General features: G+C 40.7%; 2 protein-coding genes across 21 annotated transcripts in view; one reads left to right on the plus strand and one right to left on the minus strand.

Moving 5' to 3' along the window:
* The window catches only part of ZC2HC1B (zinc finger C2HC-type containing 1B), a 72,284-nt gene that overhangs the window by 25,182 nt on the left and 24,598 nt on the right, over positions 1-22,504 (plus strand). For 3 of the 10 annotated variants that reach the window (XM_070506599.1, XM_070506602.1, XM_070506597.1), the window contains exons 5-9: positions 6,686-6,825; positions 9,944-10,052; positions 15,912-15,996; positions 16,454-17,726; positions 17,823-17,938. In XM_070506599.1, coding sequence (XP_070362700.1) covers positions 6,686-6,825; positions 9,944-10,052; positions 15,912-15,982 — 320 coding nt within the window. In that variant the 3' untranslated portion in view covers positions 15,983-15,996; positions 16,454-17,726; positions 17,823-17,938. Of the gene's footprint in view, positions 1-6,685; positions 6,826-9,943; positions 10,053-10,076; positions 17,727-17,822; positions 18,884-22,504 lie in introns of those variants that run through there. The other 7 variants (XM_070506604.1, XM_070506600.1, XM_070506598.1 and 4 more) reach the window with 7 other exon arrangements.
* The window catches only part of PLAGL1 (PLAG1 like zinc finger 1), an 84,935-nt gene continuing 81,360 nt past the window's right edge, over positions 18,930-22,504 (minus strand). For all 11 annotated transcript variants that reach the window (XM_070506579.1, XM_070506588.1, XM_070506596.1 and 8 more), the window contains one exon: positions 18,930-20,870. In XM_070506579.1, the coding sequence (XP_070362680.1) occupies positions 19,631-20,870 (1,240 nt within the window). In that variant the 3' untranslated portion in view covers positions 18,930-19,630. The remainder of the gene's footprint in view (positions 20,871-22,504) is intronic.

The following is a 22,504-nucleotide window of genomic DNA, read 5'->3' on the forward strand; positions in this document are numbered from 1 at the left end:
CTCTATCAAAGTTCCAACAACATTTTTCACAGAAATAGAACAAAGAATCCTAAAATTTATATGGAACAACAAAAGACCCTGAACAGCCAAAGTAATCCTGAGAAAAAAGAACAAAGCTGGAGATATGACACTCCCTGATTTCAAAATATACTACAAAGCCATAGTAACCAAAACACCATGGTACTGGCACAAAAACAGACACACAGATCAGTGGCACAGAATCGAGAGCCCTGAAATAAACCCACTCATCTATGGACAGCTAATTTTTGACAAGGGAGCCAAGAACATACAATGGAGAAAGGAAAGTCTCTTCAATAAATGGTGTTGGGAAAACTGGACAGCCACATGCAAAAGAATGAAGGTAGACCATTATCTTACACCATGAACAAAAATTAATTCAAAGTGGATTAAAGACTTGAATTTAAGACCTGAAGCCATGAAACTTATAAAAGAAAACATAGGGAGTACACTCTTCAACATTGGCCTTAGCAGCATATTTTCAAGTATCATGTCTGATCAGGCAAGGGAAACAATAGAAAAAATAAACAAATGGGACTACATCAAACTGAAACATTCTGTACAGCAAAGGAAAGCATCAACAAGATGAAAAGACAGCCTAACAACTGGGAGAAGATATTTGCAAACCGTATATCTGATAAGGGGTCAATATCCAAAATATACAAAGAATTCACACATCTCAACAACAAAAAAACTAACAATCCAATTAAAAAATGGGCAAACAGTCTGAACAGATATTTCTCCAAAAAACATATACAGATGGCCAACAGGCACATGAAAAGATGTTCAACATCACTTATTATCAGGGAAATGAAAATCAAAACTACAATGAGATATCACCTCACTCCTCTCAGAATGGCTGTAATTAACAAGACAGGAAACAGTAAGTGTTAGAGTGGATGTGGAGAGAAGGGCACCCTCGTACACTGCTAGTGGGAGTGCAAACTCGTGCAGCCACTATGGAAAACAGTATGGAGATTCCTCAAAAAATTAAGACTAGATCTACCATATCATCCTGCTATTCCACTGCTGGGTATTTTTCCAGAGAACATGAAAACACAAATGCATAAATATACATGCACCCTTATGCTCTTTGCAGCATTATTCCCAATAGCCAAAACTTGGAAGCAACCCAGGTACCCATCAAGGGATGAATGAATAAAGAAGATGTGGTTTACATATACACAATGGAATACAACTCAGCCATAAGAAACGATGAAATCCTGCCATTTGTGACAACATCAATGGACCCTGAGGGTATTATGCTAAGTGAAATAAGTCAGAAGGAGAAAATCAAATACTGTATGATCTCCCTCATAAGTAGAAGATAAAAACAACAACAAACACATAGAAACAAACATTGGATTGTGGTTACCAGAGGGGAAGGAGGGAGAGAGGAAGGCAAAAGGGGTAGTTAGGCACGTGTGTGTGGTGATGGGTTGTAATTAGTCTTTGGGTGGTGAACATGATGTAAGCTACACAGAAGTTGAAATATCTATAACGACGTACACCTGAAGTTTACATAATGTCATAAACCAGTGTTACCACAATAAATTAATAAATTAATTATAAAACAGAATTTTTGAAAAAAATGAAATTAAAAATACCATTTACAACAATGTAAAAAACGTTAAATATTAGGTATATATTTTTAAAAATGTGTAAGACTTGTAAAATGAAAACCACAAAACATTGCTTAGAGAAATTAAAGAGAACTAAGATAAATGGCAAGATTTAACCATTTTCAGGCTTTGAAAGACTCAGTATTGTGTTATGACATGAATTCTCCCCAAAATGACCTAAAGACTCAATGTAATTCCATTAAAAATCCATGCAAGTTTTCTTTGCCAAGTAGGAATTGACCCCAACTGATTCTGAAATTATATGGAAATTCAAAGGATCTGGAATAGCCAAGATAGTTTTGAAAAAAGAATAAAATCAGGAGACTTACACTACCTGATGTCAAGACTTACTATAATGTTACAGCATTCACGACAGCTTAGTACTAGTGTATCAACTGAACAGAAAAAAAGAGAGTCTAGGTAAAGACCTTCCCTCAATTACCGACAAAGGTAATTCAATGTGGAAAAGGATAGTCTTATTAACAAATGATCCTGGGACAACTGGATATCAATACCGGAAAAATGAACCTTGAGTCTTACACCATATAGAAAAATTAATTCAAAACGGATCCTTGACCCAACATAAGTGCTACAACTATAAGGTTTCTAGAAAAAACGAAAACCTTTGATCTAAGAGTCAAAGGATTTCTTAAGCAGGACATAAAATACAGTAACAATTTTTAAAAAGGAAATTAATAAATTGGGCTTCACCAAAAGTAAAACCTTTAGTTTTGAGAGACACCATTAAGAGAATGCAAAGGCAAACCACAAGCTAGGAGAAAATATCCATAATACATGTATCTGATGAGGGACTGATATCAAGACTATATAAAGAACTCCTACAACTCAATCATAAGACAAACAACCAAATGAGAAAAAGGCAAGAGATGTATTTGAACAGAAGCATCAAAAAATAATGGCCAATAAGCACATGAAAAGATACTCAACATCATTTTCATCAGGGAAATGTAAATTAAAACCACAAAAAGATGCCACTACATACTTGCTTGAAGGGCTAAAATTAAAGACTGACAATTCAAGTGATGGCTAGGATGTGGAACAACTGGAATTCTCTTCATGGCTGATGGGAGAATAAAATAGTGCTGGTATTTTCTTAAACATACTCTTACCTATATAGCAATTCCACTCTTTGGTATTTATGCAAAACACTAAAAACGTGTCCTAAAAAAGACGTATATTAATGTTCATAGCAGCTTTTTAAATATAGTATAAACTGAAAACAACTGAAAATATCTATCAACAAGTGAATGGATAAACAAATTGTGGAATATTTAGAAAATGGAATACAGCTCAACAGTAAGAAGAAAGCGCTACTACACACGGAACAGGATGGATGTTCTATTATATGAAATTATAGAATAGGTCAAACTTAGCTTTAGTGACAGGAAAATAGATCTTTGGTTGCTTGAGACTGGGTTTGGGGGAATATTGACTGAAAAGAGGCATGAGGGAACTTTTAAGGTGGTGGAATTGTTCTATATTTTAATTGGAGTGGCTACACAAATGTATATGTTTGTCAAAATTCATTGAACTGTATGCTTAAAATAGGTGCATTTTATTGCATGTAAATTATTCCTCAAAGTTCATTTTAAAAAGCCCAAAAACAAAATAAAAAACCACAGTGTAATCATACTATAAAATCATCTGAAAAATAAATCATTAGAACTTCTATACCAGACAATAATGTTAATAATTGCTTCACTTTTGTGGGGTGCTAATGAAAATATAGCTTAAAATAATGTGTTGTCTTAAGATGTTCAGTAGAAAGCTCTAGGGCTGTGATTTTGATAATACTTTGGCAACAAGCTTTATATAAAACAAAGTCATTTGTGGGAAATGCTTCATTTTAATAGCAGAAGCTACAGTGGATGGCTACCTTTTAGCCTTAATTGAATAAGTGGAACCTGTCAGATGTCCTACAGTGTGAATTTCTTTCATTTCCATGTTGGCTTTAAAATGTGGGGATTACTGTTTCTTTAAAATAAGTAATTCCCTTTGTAAGGCCTCATCAAATGTACAGTTTATTTTTCTGCCCTTTACATTTTTATGCTAAAATATAATTTTATAGTTAAATTCTTTCCTGTGCCCTTATAATTTTATGCACCAAGAAAAATGATTACCTCCAATGGTACATTTTCATTACTATTCAATTATTTTGATTGTGCAGAGATTTTATATTAGCCCATATATTCTCAGGCTTAAATGCCAGAAAATTTATACAGACGTGACTGGAGTTATATATAATAAGGTCTAGTATGCATGAGTTTGCAAGTAATTTCCTTTTTTTTCAGCATGATTTCCTATTTCATGACTCAGTTTTTGTGACATGTATATATTTACTCTAATTCTTACTACTTAAGTAAGAACTTTCCAGGGTGTTGTGACAGTCTATGAGGACAGTGATATAGAATATTTATAATTGGGATTTTCTGTGAGACAGGGGGATATTTGGTCACCATTTCACAGGGCTGCATATGGCATGCATACTCAACAAAAGGCTTGCATTTTAAAATGCTGCTTGTTTCTTTACTTTAATTTTGTCTGAGATCTGGCCACCTTCCCCACAGTCCTTAGAAGAATCCATTTGCAGTCAGACTCTTTTTATCTATTGAAATAAATGGCACGTAGTGATTCCTATGACAGCCTTACTGATAGAGGGAGGAGGTGACTCAGATTGAGATGAGGGTAGAACATGTGACTCCATCATGCTGTGTTCAGATTATTGTTGCAGAAAAATGCTTTTTCCATTCTCAGAGTATTTGAAGTTCCCTCCTCTACTCCCTTAAGTCTGGGCTACGGGTCCCTCCTGTGGTCTCCACAGGACCCAGTGCTTCCTCCTTTCAAAACTTATCCCTTGGAATGGTAATTGTCTGCTTCTTTACCTGGTCTTGTGGTTATCTCTGAGATTTTTGTTGACAAGGAATACACTTCAGCTTTGCTGTCTCCATGGTGGCATGTGGTGCCAAACACACGAAGGGTGGCAATGAACAAGTGGGTTTAAGGAAGCAGTGCAGTGACTGCTATGATCATTGTCTTTGCTCTAACTGAGCAGAGTTTATGGTAGCAGCATTTCTGATACAAACCTTGACTTTTCAGCTGGTAAAACTGAAGAAATACCCACCAAACCAAGAATCAAATTCTAGATGGTTTTCTATAGCATTGTGAGTGAATTCTGCATGTTAATGGCACTTTCTATTTTACTGTTTATAAACAGTTTCAGTCCTGTTCAGGAGTTGGAAACAACCTTGCTGGGCCTGTTTCCTTATAGTAATAGTGTGTTCCACTCACCCTCCATGCCAAGCCCTAGCGTGGATGATCTTCGTGAACTTTCACAACAACCTGATGAAGTCAGTGGTATGTGGGTCCTGGGGAAGTTGAAACTTCAGGAGGTTGAGTAACATGCCCAAGTTCACACACACAGCAGGGGAAGAGCTCGGGCTCAAAACCAGCCAAGCAGGTGCAGAGCCTTCACCATTTCCCAATGCTGTCCCATTTTATTTTGTCCAAGGAATTTACCACCGTGGGAAAAATTTATATTAGAATGCTTAGTCCGTGATTGCAGAGACATTGTATCCTCAAGTATAAAACAGTGCCTGGGACATAACAGGTGTCCAATAAGTATGGAATTCATGACTAAGTATTGCCTTCCAGAGAGTGATGTGAAAGGTTAGGCTAAGTGCTAACCTTTTATGACATGCCAATTTCTTACATATTCCAGTTCTTACATTTTATGAGTATTCATTTTAGGAAATGATTTGTTCAAATAGAAAACTTCTCAAATGGCTTAAAAAGATGCTTTCAAAAAATTCTTAACTATGAAGACACACCTGCCTTAAATATCCATCCACACATATAGGAATTTTGACTATACGGTAACGCAAACTTCTGTATATATGGTTGGTGCTGTCTCAGATCCCTCCTGTGGGGGGAGTTATTCTCTTATGCCGCTCCTCTCCACCTTGTCATCTCTTAAAGGTGCCTAAAACAAATCAGAACAAAACAAAACGAAAGTAGCCCCCATGTCCCTGCTTGCTTTAGAGGGGTAGCTCCGACCTGGCTTTGCTATGACAAACATCTCCACGTTCTAGAAAGACCTTGGATCTTCCTCACTTCCCATTTCTCTTGCTATCTAGTCACAGCAGATGACAGCCTCATCAAGACAGCTGGCTGCTGCTCAGAACCACAGAGGACCATGCCCACAGAGCTGCCTGGGACGTCCTTACACTGGGAGCCCGTGCTGCTGCTCAAACCAGTTTCTTCTCACCCCTCCTCCTTCCCCTTCTCTTGTTGGAACCCCCACTTTTTCCCTTTTACTGCCTCTTTCCCGAACATATGATTTCCCTCCTCACTTAGGAGTTCAGGGGAAAAAAAATCTAGCACTGAGGAAGCAGTGTGCGTATTTCTGCCAGTGATGTTGGCTTCAAATCCCCTCCCTCACACCCACATTCTGAAACATCTTCCTGCCTTTGCAGCTCCACAACTCCTGTACGACCTTCTGTCTCACCCAGGACCACAACCTGGGCTTGCGAATCTTCTCTGCCCTTCAGTGTCATCAGTACTAACATTCTGTGGTTCTAGGATGGCTTTCTTTACATAAGGATTCACTAAACAGTTCATTTAATTGGGAAGTTCCTAAGTATAATCTGTTTCTAAAATATGAATCTGTTTTCTAAAAAACATATCATGTAAACATTTTAAGGGCACACTCTCAATTGAAATAAGCACATAGGTAGTAAATTTTCCCCTGCCATGTCCTCTATTTGAACCCTTGCCTGCCTCCTGCTCTGGAATAGGCTGTCTCAGACCAGAGTTTGGGACCTCGTTCTTTCATGCTGGAGCAGAGTTCATATCCTATTTACTTCATTGCATCTAGTCCATTCCAGAGTTGGTTTGTTTTTTTTCCTGCTTTATCTCCCCAAATCCCCTGGCACATAGCTGTATATCCTAGTTGTAGGCCCTTCTAGTTGTGGCAAGGAGTTGTTTTTGAAATGTTAATTGCCTTTTGTTGTTATCTTTATATTCAGATTATATTCAGTGCCCATATTGTATGAGGAGATTTAATGAAACTGCAGCCAGTCAACATATTAATTTCTGCAAGGATCAGTCTTCTCGCCGAGTCTTTGATCCAGCCCAGACGGCAGCCAAGCTGGCATCCAGAGCTCAGGTGACTCACTCTCCCCAGGTCTTGGCTCTTATGCCCTTGCATGCCTGGGGCAAGCAGGTAGAATTTGCTGGGGAATGTAAATGACCCATCCTGAGAAATGTAAGGATCAAGAGAGCTGACCACTGTCACTCATCCTCGTGGGAGCTGGCTTCTTTTGAGACCTGCTTTCCAGCTAATAGCATCTTTGGGTGTTGTAGAAGAAATATTTCTATAAAACTTCTTAGGATGAAGACTTGAATATGTAAGTGGTGTTTCTATAATATTGTAAAATTCTGTCTATCCAAGGGTGCAGTTATCAGCCTTAACCACCCAGAAAAGAATGGTGAACCTGGCCTGAGTCAGGGAAACCATGTCAAGGAAGACCCTGTCTACATGTCATAGGTCTGCTGCATAGAGCAGGGGACTTCAGCCTTTATGTAAAACCATAAAATCAGCCAGTTAAAGTGGATAAATGGAAGCAACTGTTATAAATAGGTACGAATAAGTAAAATAACAACTTGACCAAGAAGACAATAGATTTATAAAAACAGAACTGGAGCTGGCAAAGAGCTCCATACACGTCAAAAGTCCCAGAGATATAACTTACAGTTTAGCATAAAAATCATTAGTTTCAAAAAAATGGGTCAGACCCCCCCCCAAAAAAATACTTAAGAATATGAAACATGTTTAGAAAGATTTTCATGAAATCTGGTATCTAATGGGGGCGGCTCCCCCTCCAACAATAGCATTTCCCATGGTCTACGGGGTCTGAGCTCTGTCGCCAAATACATTAGACAGTTATTGAATATCTGCTCTCTATCAGACACTGTGCCAGGTGCTGCTCGGTGAAGAATCTGTAATTCGAAGGAGGACTTGGACTCAGGAGCAATGCAGTGTGAAGGGGTGACAGCTGACGTAGATAGGAGCACTGGAGGAGGAGGCCGCTGTGGTTCATCAGGGGCTTCAAAGAGGGTCAAACGTTTTCCGCTTAAATAGCAAATGGTTTCACCAGCCTAGAGTTGAAGTTCGGAGAAGATTATGCACAAAATGTCCAGCTTGTGACCTGAGAAGCCCAGCCTGTGAGGCTAAAGCATAGAGGCCTGTGGGAGAGTGACAGGATGGGACAGGCAAGGTGGACGGCAGATCTCGCAGGGCTTTAACTTGAGCTTGCTCAGAAAGGAGGAAAAGACAAATTAAGAGGATAGAGGCCGTAAAATCTGAGGCCAGCCAGCCTGAGGTACAATTGTCTCTTATAGGCCTCCGCTGTCATTCTGTAGGCAGTGTAGACTGGTTGAACAGTGTAGACTGGAGCGACATGGAATTGGTATTTTAGAAAGATAACCCTGGCAATTAGCGTTCAAGATGCACTGGCAGGAGACCAGTTAGGAGCCACTGCAACAGGGAAAGAATGAGGGCCCAGAGTAAGAGGACTAATGGAGTGTGTGTAGAGGGAGAATTTAAGAAATAATTGATGGGACTGAAAAGATGTTGGATATAGGGTAAAAGAGGATCAGGTTGAGAAGAAAGTTTTTTAGCTCCAGAGCCTAGACAGGTAATAAAACTATACATCCAGACAAAGGAACATAGGAGCGAGGGACTAGGTGTGTTGGTGGGGCAGGCAGGTGGTCATGATGACTATAGTTGTAGAGAGTCAGTCTTTACCCCTGAAATATCATGGGAAGCGGTGCAATGTAGAAAGAGCTCAGATTCTGCAATCAGTAGTCAGGGTTTGACTTTCGATTCTAGAATTTGTTATCTGCAGGCAAACTTCAACAAGTTACTTAGGTTCTTTGAGACTGTCTTTGGTCTATGCCTGGCTGAGTTGTGGGAGGACTGCAGATAACACTGTAAGTCCAGTGCCTTGCCCACAGGGGCTCCTCTGCCTTCCTCCTTCCACCTTACTCTCTCTCTTTCCCCCTCTCTAGTCCCTTCCTGTTGGGAAGCACTGCAATTTGGGGGCACATGACAGCTTTGGGCTTGAATTCAGCTTAGCTTTGGAAAGGTTCTCTAATGCTACCTATACTTTCTAAAGCAGTAAAGGGCGCGTTACATTTCTTGAGTGGTTCTTCTAATCAGTTCACGAAGTCAGTCGGCATTAGTGGGGCCAAGGGAGCAGCGGGAAGCAGCAGACGGAAGTGCTTTTTATGCCTGAAGAAGGCCAGCTGGCCGTCCTGAGTGTAACCAGTGACTTGGCCCTCTGCCTCTGCTTGCTTTCCAGAGCTGAGTGGTGACTGGGAACGCAGAAGGAAAGCGGCCTGCTCTCTGAGCTCGCTCACTGTGGAGTGCCTCTGAGCAGCCGTGCTCAGGCCCTCGCGCCAGCTTCCCCGCCCGAGCCTGGCCCAACAGCGGGGCTTATTCAGAGGAGGCACAGAAAAGGAGGGCTTGTTTCAGTGTCGAGGGGCTGCTAACAGCACAGTTCAAGTGTTTTTCCGTTTTAAACATAATCAACTTTAAAAATGTGTTATACCCTTAACCAGAAGAGACCAGTGTGGGCCTCTGAGAATAGCTTCCTTTCTTTGGATGGGGTTGAGCTGCCTGCTGTCATCTCCTTGCTGTCCTTACCCATGTGAGAATTCCTCCTTGGAGTAACAGGTTCTCTTTATCCCTTGGTTTCCATTGAAATGTTGGTGGGCTCAGTAGTGAGGTAAAAAAGAGCTCCTGAGGAACCTTTTGGTCCTTATTCTGTGTTAATGTAGCTATTCTGCTCCTGCTGCTCAGCAGGGAGGGGTGTGGCGTGGGGATGTTGGAATTCCATGTTTAAAACATTTGCTGCTTGCCAATGTCTGTTTTTCTTCTCTGTTCATGTATTTAAAAACAAAATCATCTTCAAGTGTAATGAAAAACTAAAATGTTCCATAACTATCCTTATTGACGTTAAGTGATTTCTTATGTCTCCATACAACTGATTTTACAGGATTAACACATCACCACTCCCCTAAGGGCTTGATTATGGAATGAAAGCTCCAAAACCCAGATGGGGAGGACAGGACCAGGCTGACTAGGGTGCAGGGTGTGTGCATGCTCTTTCCTGGGTGCAGCAGGTCCCCAGGGATAACTCCAACCTGCTGCTGGTTAAGTGGAGACAGCTTCCCCTCCAGTGCACTCCCTGAGATTACAGAACTGCTTCCTCTCTCTGTAGGGCAGGGCTCAGACAGCTCCAAAGAAAGAACCGACCGTAACCAGTGCCGTGGGAGCTCTGCTACACAACAGGGCCCTGGAGGCCTCGAGTGTGGTCCCAACCAGGCCAGGTGAGTCGGAGTGAGCATCTCAGCTTCAAATGATGGGGTCACAGGGGACCACTGTTGGCTTGGGATTCATCAGCAGTTGGCAAAAGCTATGACTTCCGATGTTGCTTTTGGAGATAAAGATAACATGGGTTTGTTTGAGGTTAAAGCTTATCTGCCAAGAAGGAATATTTCTTAGTTTAATCACGATTAGATAACTGACAATATATATATAGTCAGATCTGATTACAGCAGCAGAGTCTAGGACCACCATTTTTTGGTCTGGTAAGATTGAAAAGAAATTAAGAATGGGAGGTAACAGTTTGTCAGGTGTTGTCTTGAAAATAAGAGGAGAAAATGAAATTGCTCTCTTGAAGAGAGGTCTGTACTCCATGTTCATCACAGCATTTTTCAAATAGCCAGGATACAGAAACAGCCCGAGTGTCCATAGATGCATGAATGGATAGAGACGTGATGTACATGCACAATGGAATATTATTCAGCCATAAAAAAGAAGGAAATCCTGCCGTCTGTGGATGGCAACATGGATGGACATTGAGGACATTATGCTAAGTGAGAGAAGTCAGACAGAGAAAGACAAATACTGCATGATCTCACTTATATGTGGAACCTTAAAAAGTTGAACTCATAAAAGCAGAATAGAACAGTGGTTGCCGGGGGTGGGGGCTTGGGAGAAATGGAGAGATGATGGTCAATGTTCAAACTTCCAGTTAGAGGAGGCGTACGTTCTGGGGAGCTAAAGTACAGCACAGGGACTAGAGGTAACAATACTGTATCATATTCTTGGAAGTTGCTAAGAGAGTAAATCTTAAATGTTCTCACCACACACACACATGCACACATACACATTAACTATGTGAGGTGATGGATGTGTTAAATAACTTTATTGTGGTGATCAATTCACAGTATATATGTATATCACATCATCACATTGTACACCTTAAGCTTACACAATGTTATATCCAACTGTATCTCAGTGAGGCTGGAAAAGAAAGGGGAAGTGTTTCCTTCCTAGAACTAAATCATTTCTTCAAAGTAGCAGAGAGGGATAACCACCATTATAGGACTTACTGTGTGCTAGAACCATTTCTTTAATCCTCCCAGTAATCCTCCGAATGTTTTAACGTGCGGAAAGGGAGCCTGGCTGAGAGAGAATAAGTTACTTGTTCAGGGCACACAAGTGGTGAACAGCAGCGCTGGACTGGATCTCTGTTGTGCTAGCCCCTGTCCCTGAGCCGCATTAATAAACGGGGCGTTCTTCTTTATGAACTGCATGTGCCAGGAACACAACATGAATTAATTCGTGAGCCTATCGGCACCTCTCACGAGGAGTCTTATTTTGAAGGTACTGTCAGACCCAGAGTAAGAACTGCCAGCCTCACAGCCCCTAAAGTAACAGCGTGAGAGAACTTTATTGTTAGTTTTTAAATTTCTCATGCGTTGCTCATCATGGGCTAAAAATTGAATTGATATTTTAAAATTTTTCCCACAGACCTTACACCCAAGTCATTAGTGTTTTCCTGATCTGTGAAAAGTTCACAGTGGGGTAGGTTTTAGTTTTCACTTAGGAAAAAAAAAATCAAATTAGATGTGTATTCATTTGGTAAAACTCTAACAAGCTTTTTCTAAAGTATATTGATTAGTGTCCTTCAGAAAAGACAAATTCTTTATATTATGGTTTCTTATTTTTTCAAAGAATATATTATAATGCTTCCCTTCCAGTGAAAAGCACTCTTTTAAGTTTGAGGTTAAAGTTCATTTGCCAAGCGGGAATGTTCCTTAATTCATCAGGATTAGATAACTGACATTGTACAAAGTCAGATCCGAGGACAGCAGCAGAGTCTGGGACCTTCGTTCCCTCGTCTCATAAACTCGGAAGGAGATTGAGGTGGGAGAAGACAGGGTGTCAAGTGTGATTTGAAAATAAGGGAAGAGTTTCCTTCCTTGAACTAAACAGTTTCTTTAAAAGAGAGCAAGGCATAAGTGAAAAGATCCTAAATCAGGACTCCGGAGTCTCGTGTCCCAGTACGTGACATTAAACAGAACGTTATAAAGACACCATTCTGATACATTGGAAAATAGATTAGTAGGCCAGTACATCTAAGCAAAATGGTATTCTGTTTGCTCTTGACTAGTTAATGGTGGCCTATAGCCACTGTGATGCTGCCAAGTAAAAGGCACAGCTCTTACTGTGGCCCGCACTGGGCTCTGTACCACCACCTAACCTCTCCTTCCACTGTCTCCTCTCCGTCCAGCTCCAGCAACCTCTGCCTTATTCCTGGAATGCGACAGACCTGCAGGCTATTGGCTCAGGGCCTTTGTACTGGCTTCCCCCTCTGCTGAAAACCAAAATACTCCCCACTACTCTGCACTGCTCACTCCCTTCAGCTCTTTGCTAAGTGTCCTCTTCACAGTGAGGTCCCCAACCTCTGCGTTTAAAATCAATCAAGACCTCTATAATCCTCTTTGTAGTTTTTTAAATAGCATTTGTCACCATCTAATAGTCAATACATATTTGTTTGTCTCCTCCCCACCTCTCAAAAGAAGGAATGTGAGTTTTATGAAGGTGAGATCTAATTTGTGTGTATTTTATTGCAGTTAGAATTGCGCATGGCATGTACGAGGTGCTCAGTAAATACTTTTTGAATGAAATATATGAGAGACAGTGGGTGTCTTGATTCTAGAATTTCTCATTTAAATTATTGGCATATGAGTAGAATTGGCATGTGAATTAGCTTTAAGAGATAGCTTTTTGTTTTATTTCAGGCTTAAGATGCTTTTTCAATTTAATTTCTTGTTCTTTCCAGTGACCTCACCTGCTTACATTTAAAAATAACGTCGCCAGGGTTAGTGTACCTTAAATTAGCCACATTTTTATTAAGAGCCATTCTGGAGAGGAAGCGGGAGTATATTGAGGGGAGGTGAATTCTCAAAAATGTTTAAGGCTTGGAGAACAGCACTGAGGGCCTCTAATGTGAACAGGCCCCCTGTGTGATTCGGATTCGCGCCTACTGTCTGTTGTTTTTGTTCTGGTCAGTATTAATCTATTTATAGCAGGGGGTCTTTTTAAAAATTGTTGATGTTGGGCTTTGCTCTTTCTAGATGGACAGTCAGTAGTTTAGGACGCTTGGTGTCCCTTGCCTTCCACATAAATCCTCTTATTGTCTTTCATCTGGCTGGTAGTTAACCCCTAAAACTCTGGCTTTCATTCTTCAACTCTTTTAAGTAAAGTTAGCATTGAGTATCTCCCATGTATAACATTTTGTTCTGAATTCACAGTCAGAGGAGATACGTGTGTGTGAGTCACAATCCTTATCCCTCCCAGAGTCTTATAAGAAGATATGCATGTGCAGGAAAATCTCTGATACAACAGAGCATGTGATATTATGTAAAGCTGACACACAGCTGCCATGGATGTTCAAGAAGATTTGTTTATTCAACACATAGTTATTAAACATGGTTGTTTCTTGTGTCCATGGATTCTTAAAAGTCTAGGGGGAGAGGCGGTCAATAATTATATCTACTGTTTAACAGCCGGATGTGGAAGTCCTAAGGGAATGACAAGAAGGAGCTGGGCTTTGCCCAGGAGGCTTTCTGGGTAGGTGGCAGTCTGAGACAGGAAGCTTCGTGAGGTGAAGGACTGGGGATGGGCTTTCAGGGTGAGCTGAAGATTGACCAGTGGAGGAAAGTTGCAGAAGGAATGAACAAAGCTATGAGAATGAGAATGCGGAGGACATACTCTGGAAACAATGGCCCGTTTGGCCAAAGCATCAAAAAGAGCTGGAGTGTGAACAGGAATCAAAGCTAGAATGGAAGGCTGGCCCTAGAGCAAGGAGGCCGTAGATGCTTGGTGAGGCGCCCAGACGGTGTCACTAATGCCCACACTGGTGTCACATCGTCAGGCACTCAAGTCTGTGTAAGTTAGGCAATTACGATGGCCTAGGAACTTTTCGTGTCTAGCCACTTTGTTAGCCTGCAAAAATTTCTTTTGAGAAAGAGCATTTAAAAAAATTATCATGTAAGAAATTAATGCTTATGGTAGAAAATATTGGAAAATGGACGAAAAGTATAAAGAAAATAAAAATCATCCATAATTCCACACTCTGACATGACTACTTTTAATATTGATATCATTTTCCATTTTTTCCTATTTACACTTCTTTTTGTTTGGTTTTTCTCTTATCTAAGTTAGGATCATAGTCTGGGTACATATCCTGATTTTTTCACTAACAAATTTTGAGCATTTCGCTATGGCAAAAGAGTTTCTTTAGAAACAGAATAATATCACAAGAATACAATGTGACTTATTTAACTATTTTCCTGATGTTGAGCAGGTAGATTGTTTATACTTTATTGCCATACTAAATAACTCCCTTTTTCATGGACAATAGTCCACACTTACTGGTACACACGTCTCAGCACCACATATATTAATCGTCGTCGACCCTCATTTAATCCTCACAGTAACACAAGGGGGCAAGCATACTGTTCATAGCCCTAGTTTACAGCTGAGGAAAGCATAGAGAGATAAAGCTTGTCACTTGATAGGAAACGGTAGAGCCAACCAAATCTCTGTCTGCTTTGGTAAAACTGGGTCAAAAAATAGAAACATTAAGGAGATAATTATATATTATATATGTAAATTTATTATATATATATTTTTATATATTAGGAAATTGTTTTAGAAAAAGGTATGGCTCTTCCTTCATTCCCACAAAGATTCAAATGTTCAGATGGGAAATGAGTTGATAGCCTGGTCAGCAAATACCTGCTGGTGGCTATTTTCTCAAGGGTTTTGATACAAGAGCGGTTGATTTCCTGGGCAGGTACCTCTGAGCAGCAGCTTCTCCAGTACCTTTATACAGAGAAGCTAAGTTCATAGGAAGATGTAGTTCTGGGTTCTAGAGCTGCGTGGCTTCATATCTTTAGTGAACTGCATTTTACAGCTTTGTTGGTGTGGACTCTGCTTTTATTTCTGGAGCCAGTGGCTTGGGTCAAGTTCAGCGTCTTCCCTGTGCTGGCATCCCCTCCTGTCCTAACTTCGGTGTGGAGCAAATGCAGTGACTGTTGAAGGGTCAGCTGGTGTTCTTTGGAAGACATGAAACATGTAGATCTTTGAGTAACGCAAACACCGAAAGCTCTTTCTGTTCTCATGTCCTTTGATAGTTTGAGTCACGATTTCCTCGAGTTGTTTGGTTACTCTCCGTTCAGAAAACACTGATTAGAAAGGAGGTCTCTAGGACAGAGGGAACTTATTCCTTTTTACAAAAAGTGATTTCTCTGAGAATCCTGTCCCATACCAAGTGATCCAAAGCAGACCATGGTATGCCATGCCTCTGCCTGTAAACTCCTACATCTCTGCACCTAACAGGGCCCCTGGACACAAGGGAAAAGAACTCTCTTTGTAGAATGAGTCCATCGCTATGTAAATAACCCCTGGGAGGGAAGGCAGCTCATGCTTCCATAAGGCTTCTCGAGCCTTTCTAGCATGAGAGCAGTCTGAGAATTGTGAAGACGTGAGATACTCGGGGTGCATGTTGAAGGTGGGGCAGTAGTGGGGAGGGATGTTGGGAGTCAGCTTGTGTAACTGGGGGCCACCTGAGGTGGTGGTCCAGAGGGCCATCCGTGCTAAGTGAAGGGCTGGCAGCAGAGGGGAGAAACCGCCGGAGACAATCCCTGTTTTCCTTATTATTTGGCCTGGGATAGAGACTGAGTATTTGTCTATAGCTACAAAACAAAACAAAACAAAACAAAAAGGAAGAACAGAGACTTTTGAGTCCAGTGAGAGGATTTCATAATCATTCCCTTTTTTTTGCTGATGTTTGCTTTTACATAATAACAAATCTGTTCGTGTCTGCAAAGGATTAGCAGTGGACCCTGCTTCTGGAGCAAAATTGAGACAAGGATTTACTAAGTCTTCCAGAAAAGATTAACTCCTACAGGCCAGGTAAGAAAAAAAACTTAACGTCTAAGCCAGGTGTTGCTGATCATCTAACGTTCAAGGTCAGTTAGTGAGCCTTTAGCAGAATCAATCTATAGCAGGCACACCAAAGAAAATGTGGGCAAACTCTGAGTTGGGTTAATAAAATGTACGCTCTTGAAACTTGCTCTTTTGTTGAACATGTAGTTTGAAAATGATACTCAGTCTTTGATTCTTGACTTAACGGACAAGCGAAATAAGTTCTCATTTTGAACTGGAGGGCTACTTCTCTTTTTTCCCAGCACATTCCCCCCAAAAGAGGACAATACCCTGAGATTGACACTGACTGGGATTGCTAGGAAGTTGGAGACTTTTTTGATATTGTGAATTGTTTGTTAAAAATTTTAAGAGGCCTATATTATTTAACATTCTCAGTTGGAAACAATGAAGTTCTAAAGTAAATGCCTGTTCTTCCTGCTCTCAGACTGGCTTCTTGAAACTCGTCAGCCTGCACGGCTGTGTACCCAGGAATGCCACCTAAGGGGAAGGAACAGTAGACGTCTGTTGACACGCCCATGATTCCTCTCAAGACATCACGTAGAACAAGTAAAAACTAGCTTCAAATTTTCTTCTTTACTCCCCTCAGAATTTTCAAGACAAAATCATTAAACAATACATCAACCTGAGTGATGATGCTTGATTTAAAGAATTACTTGGGGCCAGCCCAGTGCCCTAGTGGTTAAGTTTGGCGCACTCTGCTTTGGCAGCCCAGGTTCAGTTCCTGGGCACAGACTCACACCACTTGTCTGTCAGTGGCCATGCTGTGGCAGCAGCTCACATATAAAAAGAGGAAGGTTGGCAGCGGATGTCAGCTCAGGGCAAATCTTCCTCAGCAAAAATAAATAAATAAAGGATCACTTGAAGCTTTTTAATTGGACATTTAATTGGCTTTCAAAAAAATGTTGCTTTGATATTAGAAACTTTTAGTGAAACAGTGTTTGGAATACTAGCAGTATTTACTTAGTAGGAAACTTATTTTTTACCTAGATTCATGTTACATGATAGCTGTGAAATCCCAGCTTTGATATTTGCTTCTAATAAACATTAAACTATAATTAGTAACTACTTCTATTTTAAATGTCCACCTGTATGCCATGTAGAACCGTCTCACATATACCAGCGCACACAGTAGGTTTTTGGGGAACACTGCAAAGGGAACAGGGAACAGGTTACAATAACTTTGCCACCCGGCGGGAAGGATGCCGTGTGGCCTCAGGCCATTTATTGATCATGGCCAAAGCAGAAGTCAACCATCCGTGTCACCACTGGTTTATATAGCTGTGTTGGGAAGTGGTGTCTCAACTGTTTTTTCTTTGTTGTCTTAAGGGTTAATAAATTCTTTTTGTAGAGTCGTTTCTATTTAACTCATGCTTTTTAATCTAAGAATCTTTATTTTTTTCTACCCTCAGGGAATTTTCATTAGGAATTAAGCCATTTTTCCTGTCTAAATTTAAGGAGGAGAATCCCAAACTACTCCCATGTGTAGTGCAGCAAACACAACATCTGAAACTCCTGTGATCTGTTATTTTGGGGACTAAATGCTGTTTCATGCCAGGTAGATCAGGTGTGTTCTGGAGCTGACTGAAGAAGACTACACCATGTGGAAGTATCTGAAGTGGACCTTGGGAGGCTTTGGTTGAGGTGAACCACTACTCTCTCTCTCCTCTTGCTGTGGGAGATTTCCTTCCCTCGGAGAGGTAAGAAGGGATGTGGGGACTGACTGAGACATCCCAGAGCAGTGGATTCCTACTGATGAGGTAACCTATGTCCCTTTGTCTCATTTCTTCCCCCAGGTTAAACTGTAGTTTAACAGTCCACCATGTCAGCTCCACATGCACCAGTCCAGCCTCAGGGAGCTTGTCTGCCATCGTCCCGCCCTTTATGGTCATCAGCATCACTGTTAAGTGCGGTGAGCAGCTAGGGTTTCTCATATTTGGCTAATAGGCTTCTTTGATGGGCCAACAAACTCAAGGCTTCCTTTTCTCTACCCACTCCCACCCTTTTTAGAGATGAAGCAAACAAAAATAAACAGGCTTGTCAGACTCAGGGGGACGTACTTTCTGAAGGACTCCCAGTAAGGAACAAGCAAGTTTCTAATTTGTACTAGAAATTAATGGTAAACAGCATTGTAAAACTGGATCATGGTAGCCCAGGGTAGACAACCTCAGTAACCAGTATTCTGACCCATACATCTAGAAACAAATTACATAACCTTATGGAAGGGTTCCGAATGTCATATAGTAACTTTTAGGAATAAGTTCTTAGGGCTGGGAATTTAACTGAAGCATGTAAGCTTCTACCTTAAATCATAATTATTTTACTCAAAAACAGGTAGTTTCTAATAGATACTGAATAGAGGTCAGAATAGTAGTTTCTGTGTGGGAAGTAATGACCAGGAGAGGGCATGAGGGAGCCGGAAATGTTGTATATCTCCGTCTGGATGGTTACGCAGTGCAGGTGTACATAAAAATTGACCAAGCCGTATGCAGGATTTGTAGAGTTTATTATATGTAAGATATATATCTTCATATAGAAAGCCTCTAAACACAAAAGACAAAGCTTTAAAAAAAGGTTAGGTTTTATATTTGTAAAACTCATTAGATATCAAATTCAAGAGATAGAGTATAATTACATTGCAAAATGTTATCTTTTTGAATAAAACTAATATTGACTTAAATGATGAATTTTAAATGCGTTTATTGGTGATTAAAAATAATACTTAAGCAGAGTAGTATTTTAAGCCAGACAGAGCAAAGAAAATTGTTTTTTTAATATATATATATATTTAAATTCCAGTAATATTTTCTTAAATTCCTGTTAAAAATATAATCAGTATTAAAGTCAGCAAAATGCTTTTTTTGACTGACGCCTGGATTATTTTACCACTTAACCTGGTTACACAGTGATTTTTTTTTTTTTCTGTCAGATGTAACTGACAACCAGTTTAGTCTTTAAGATAAATGAAGTAAGTAATAACTCACATTGTAGCATCTTGTGGAAAATATTCAAACTACATTTAAAATGCTGTTTTAAAATGGAGACGTCTATTATTCCACAAGAAATTGTTTCTGTAAAACTACAGGTTGGCTACGGCAATAGTGACTAAACTACATCCAACCCTGAAGGTAGAAAAATCCCTGAAAAGAAATACACAGCCTAGTTATAGTATGCGGCACAAAGGGTATTCTCTTATTTGAAAAGTTCTTCCATTTCGGAGGAATCCACACCTTTCCGTAGGTCCCTTACTAGGCAGTGCCACACAAAGTTATTGAGTTAACATTATGATGATCATGGCTTATGATTGATTAAATTCACTTTGACGAACACCTAGATATAGCAGCCCTCGTTTGGATGTTGGTTATGACAACAGTTGCAGTTCCATTAAGAATACTTGCTTGTCAAATTTGGTACAAAGCATGAACACTCAGGACAGATTGGCACAACACATGCAGTTCGAGAACTCTCTTATCTAAAGTCAGTCATCACTGAATAAGTCATATTCCCAGTCCTGCTTTCCAAATCTTTCCTTGTATGATAACTGATGTTTAAAATGCTTCTTAAAACATCTTTCAGGATATGACAAGTAGGCTTCAAAAACCAGTCATCTGAATGCATGATGGAAATGAGGCAGGATAGCCGAACCAGTGCCAGCCGGGAAAACATGGGGGATGGGAGGGAGGGGGAGCTGGCCCAGGCTCAGAGTGCTCATGGCTAGTGAGGGATCTTGTTGCTGCTGCCCCAGACAGCCTAACCGATGGGGCAGAGACTCCCCAGGCCCCAGGGTGAGAGTGCTATTCCCAAAGGCATTTTGGGTAGCAGGAGGGGGCAGCTGCCAGAAGCCCAACAGAGGGGAAATGTCCAAAGAGGCAGGTATTGTTAGGTTCACAGCATCTGCAGGTAGCTCCTTGGGCAGGTTTACTTTACCAGCACTTCCCTTAGCCAGATCAAAACCTGGGTTGAGCTTGTGAGGTGACTGAGGCTCTTGCAGAGGCAAGTCCTCAAGCAAATTAATATTGCAAAATCCTTTAGTATCTGCTTTGAGGGACAGGCTTGCAAGTGGGGAGTATGAGGTAGAACCGGTGTTGTACTTGTGATTCTGGAGGGGGGCGGGAGGAGAGCTGGGAGAGGCCACGGGGTGGAGGGGGAGCAGGGGCTCTGGCAGCGGTTGTACAGGCTGGGAGGTTTGCTCCGAGAGATTGTGGGTGTGGCTGTGTACCTCAGCTGGCAGGCTACTTGCAAGCCCGTTCTGTGCAGGAGCTCCTATAGGGAAAGGAGACAACGGGTCAGGCTTCAGCTGAAACTGGGGAGAGATGGAGTGGAAGGTGCTCAGAAGGTCTCCAGACCGCAGGCTCTCCTTCATCAGCTCCTGTGAGTGTGTCTTCTTGGTATGTCGTGTGAGGTGGTCTTTGCGCCCAAATCTCTGGGCGCAGAACTGGCACAGGAAGTCCTTGCAGCCTGTGTGGACCACCAGGTGGCGCCGCACGTCCTTCCGGGTGTAGAAGCAGCGCTCGCAGTGGTCGCACTGGTGCTTCTTCTCCTTGGTTCCAGTAGGGGGCTTCTCTTCAGCGTGGGCTTTGAGGTGGTCCAGCAGCACCTCTGTGCTCCCTAGCTCCAGGGCACAGACCCCACAGGTCAGGTCGCCGCTGCTGGCCGCATGGAGGGCCAGGTGCCTCTTGTAGCCCAGCACGGTGTTGTACTTCTTCCCACACTCCTCACACCCAAAGGCCATTTTGTTGGGGTCATGAGTCTGGAGGTGGTTCTTTAGGTGGTCTTTCCGGTTGAAGGTCTTCTCACAGTGAGCACACTGGTGAGATTTCTGGGGTGAGTGGGTAGCCATGTGCCTAGGAGCAGAAGGGAACAATTTCACGAGAGACTCTGGTTTTTAAGAGCCGAAGAAAGGTGTAGAAACAACATTCAAATGTTAATAGTTTTCTCTAGGTGGCGGTGTAAGAGATCATTTTCAGTTTTAAAGTCATTTGCTATATTTTCCAGGTTCTACACATACATAAAACTTCATAATTAAAAAAAGGCGCTACTAAAGACTTAACGTCATTTTCACGACTGTAAAGAATATGCTTTGAGAACATATTTTCCTAATGTATACAAAGATTTCTAAACAAATATATCATGAAAAATATTTTCCAGGAAGGGGTTAAATGAGTATTCTATACTCTGAAAATTCCTGGATTTCCAAAAATGACCCAACTTGCCTTCTATACAGAACTCCATTACCCTCCAGTTTCAGGTTATTGTTCCTAATACAATTCCTAGTTGGTCTTTTTTGGTTTGTATTTTAATGCAAACTGAAAATCACTGCATATTAACTGATAAATTAAAAAATTTATATTGTTCTAATTGCTAATACATTTGGATGTATTACTATCATTTTTATTTCCTGCCTTCTATTTAATGTTTTTCTTTACTTTTTTTTACTATTGGGTTGCCATACGCTCTTCTTTTCCCTTCTGCTGTAGGAAAGTTATATTGTTAATTCTATTGTTCCAATAAATAATCTTCAGTTTTTAGCATGTACACTTAAAGTCTAAAATTAACCAATATCTATTGTCTCACCCAAAATAAAACAAAGAATTTAGAAATAATCCTTTAATCCTGCTTGGTCTTATGGACTGAGACAAAAAGTTCAGGCCATAGACATAACACTAAAAAGTCTATCCTTCACCTTGGAGAAAGCATCTAACTGGACCCAGAGTGCCAACCCCACCCCTGTGCTCCGAGCCTCATGCCTCCTGGGAGATCTTTATGCTCAAGTCTTGCTTTCCTCCATTTAACACTTTCTATCAACTGTCATCTCAGATGTGTGCAGCCCATCTCCATTTCTTCAAGATCCCTCTTAGATGCCTTCAAGTCACTTCCTAAAGGTCATTGGTAATTTCATTGGCAAAATTCCAAAGGTCTTTTCGTAGAAGGACAAAACTGCTATTCCTAACAGCAGTTCTAAGTTCTTCTTTAACACTGAGCTTCAGGGACAAGCCATTGTCATCGCAGTCAACCTGGAAATAGCTGTTTTTTATTTATAATTGTAAAGCACAAGTTAGTTCTGGAAAACCATCACAATTCCATTTTAATCATAGGTCCTCTGAATTCCTAAAATCTAAATTGTTGGTTTTTTAAGACTCATTGAGATAAAGAAACCCTAAGTTGTCATCCTTAAAACTGTAAAAAGGCTCATTTTAATAACTAAATGTATCATATAAAACCCGAAGTCCTATATGTTAGTATTTTTTACAAAATAGCATCCTTAATTACAACTTGCGACTTGCAGGTGCAACACAGTTTGCTTCATGTCCCTCTTGTCAGTTAATTCTTTTAGGTGTTTAGTCTTTAGAGGCTAAAACTTGTCCTACTAACAGTTTAAATGCAACAGAGCTTGTGACTTTGGATACAAAAGAATTTCTAACAACTCATTCTATAAAAAAGATAGAATTTCTTTAAAGACAGTATAAGTCAAAGTGTA

Source organism: Equus asinus, chromosome 1 (genome assembly GCF_041296235.1).
Source record: "Equus asinus isolate D_3611 breed Donkey chromosome 1, EquAss-T2T_v2, whole genome shotgun sequence".
Classification (NCBI taxonomy): Eukaryota; Metazoa; Chordata; class Mammalia; order Perissodactyla; family Equidae; genus Equus; species Equus asinus.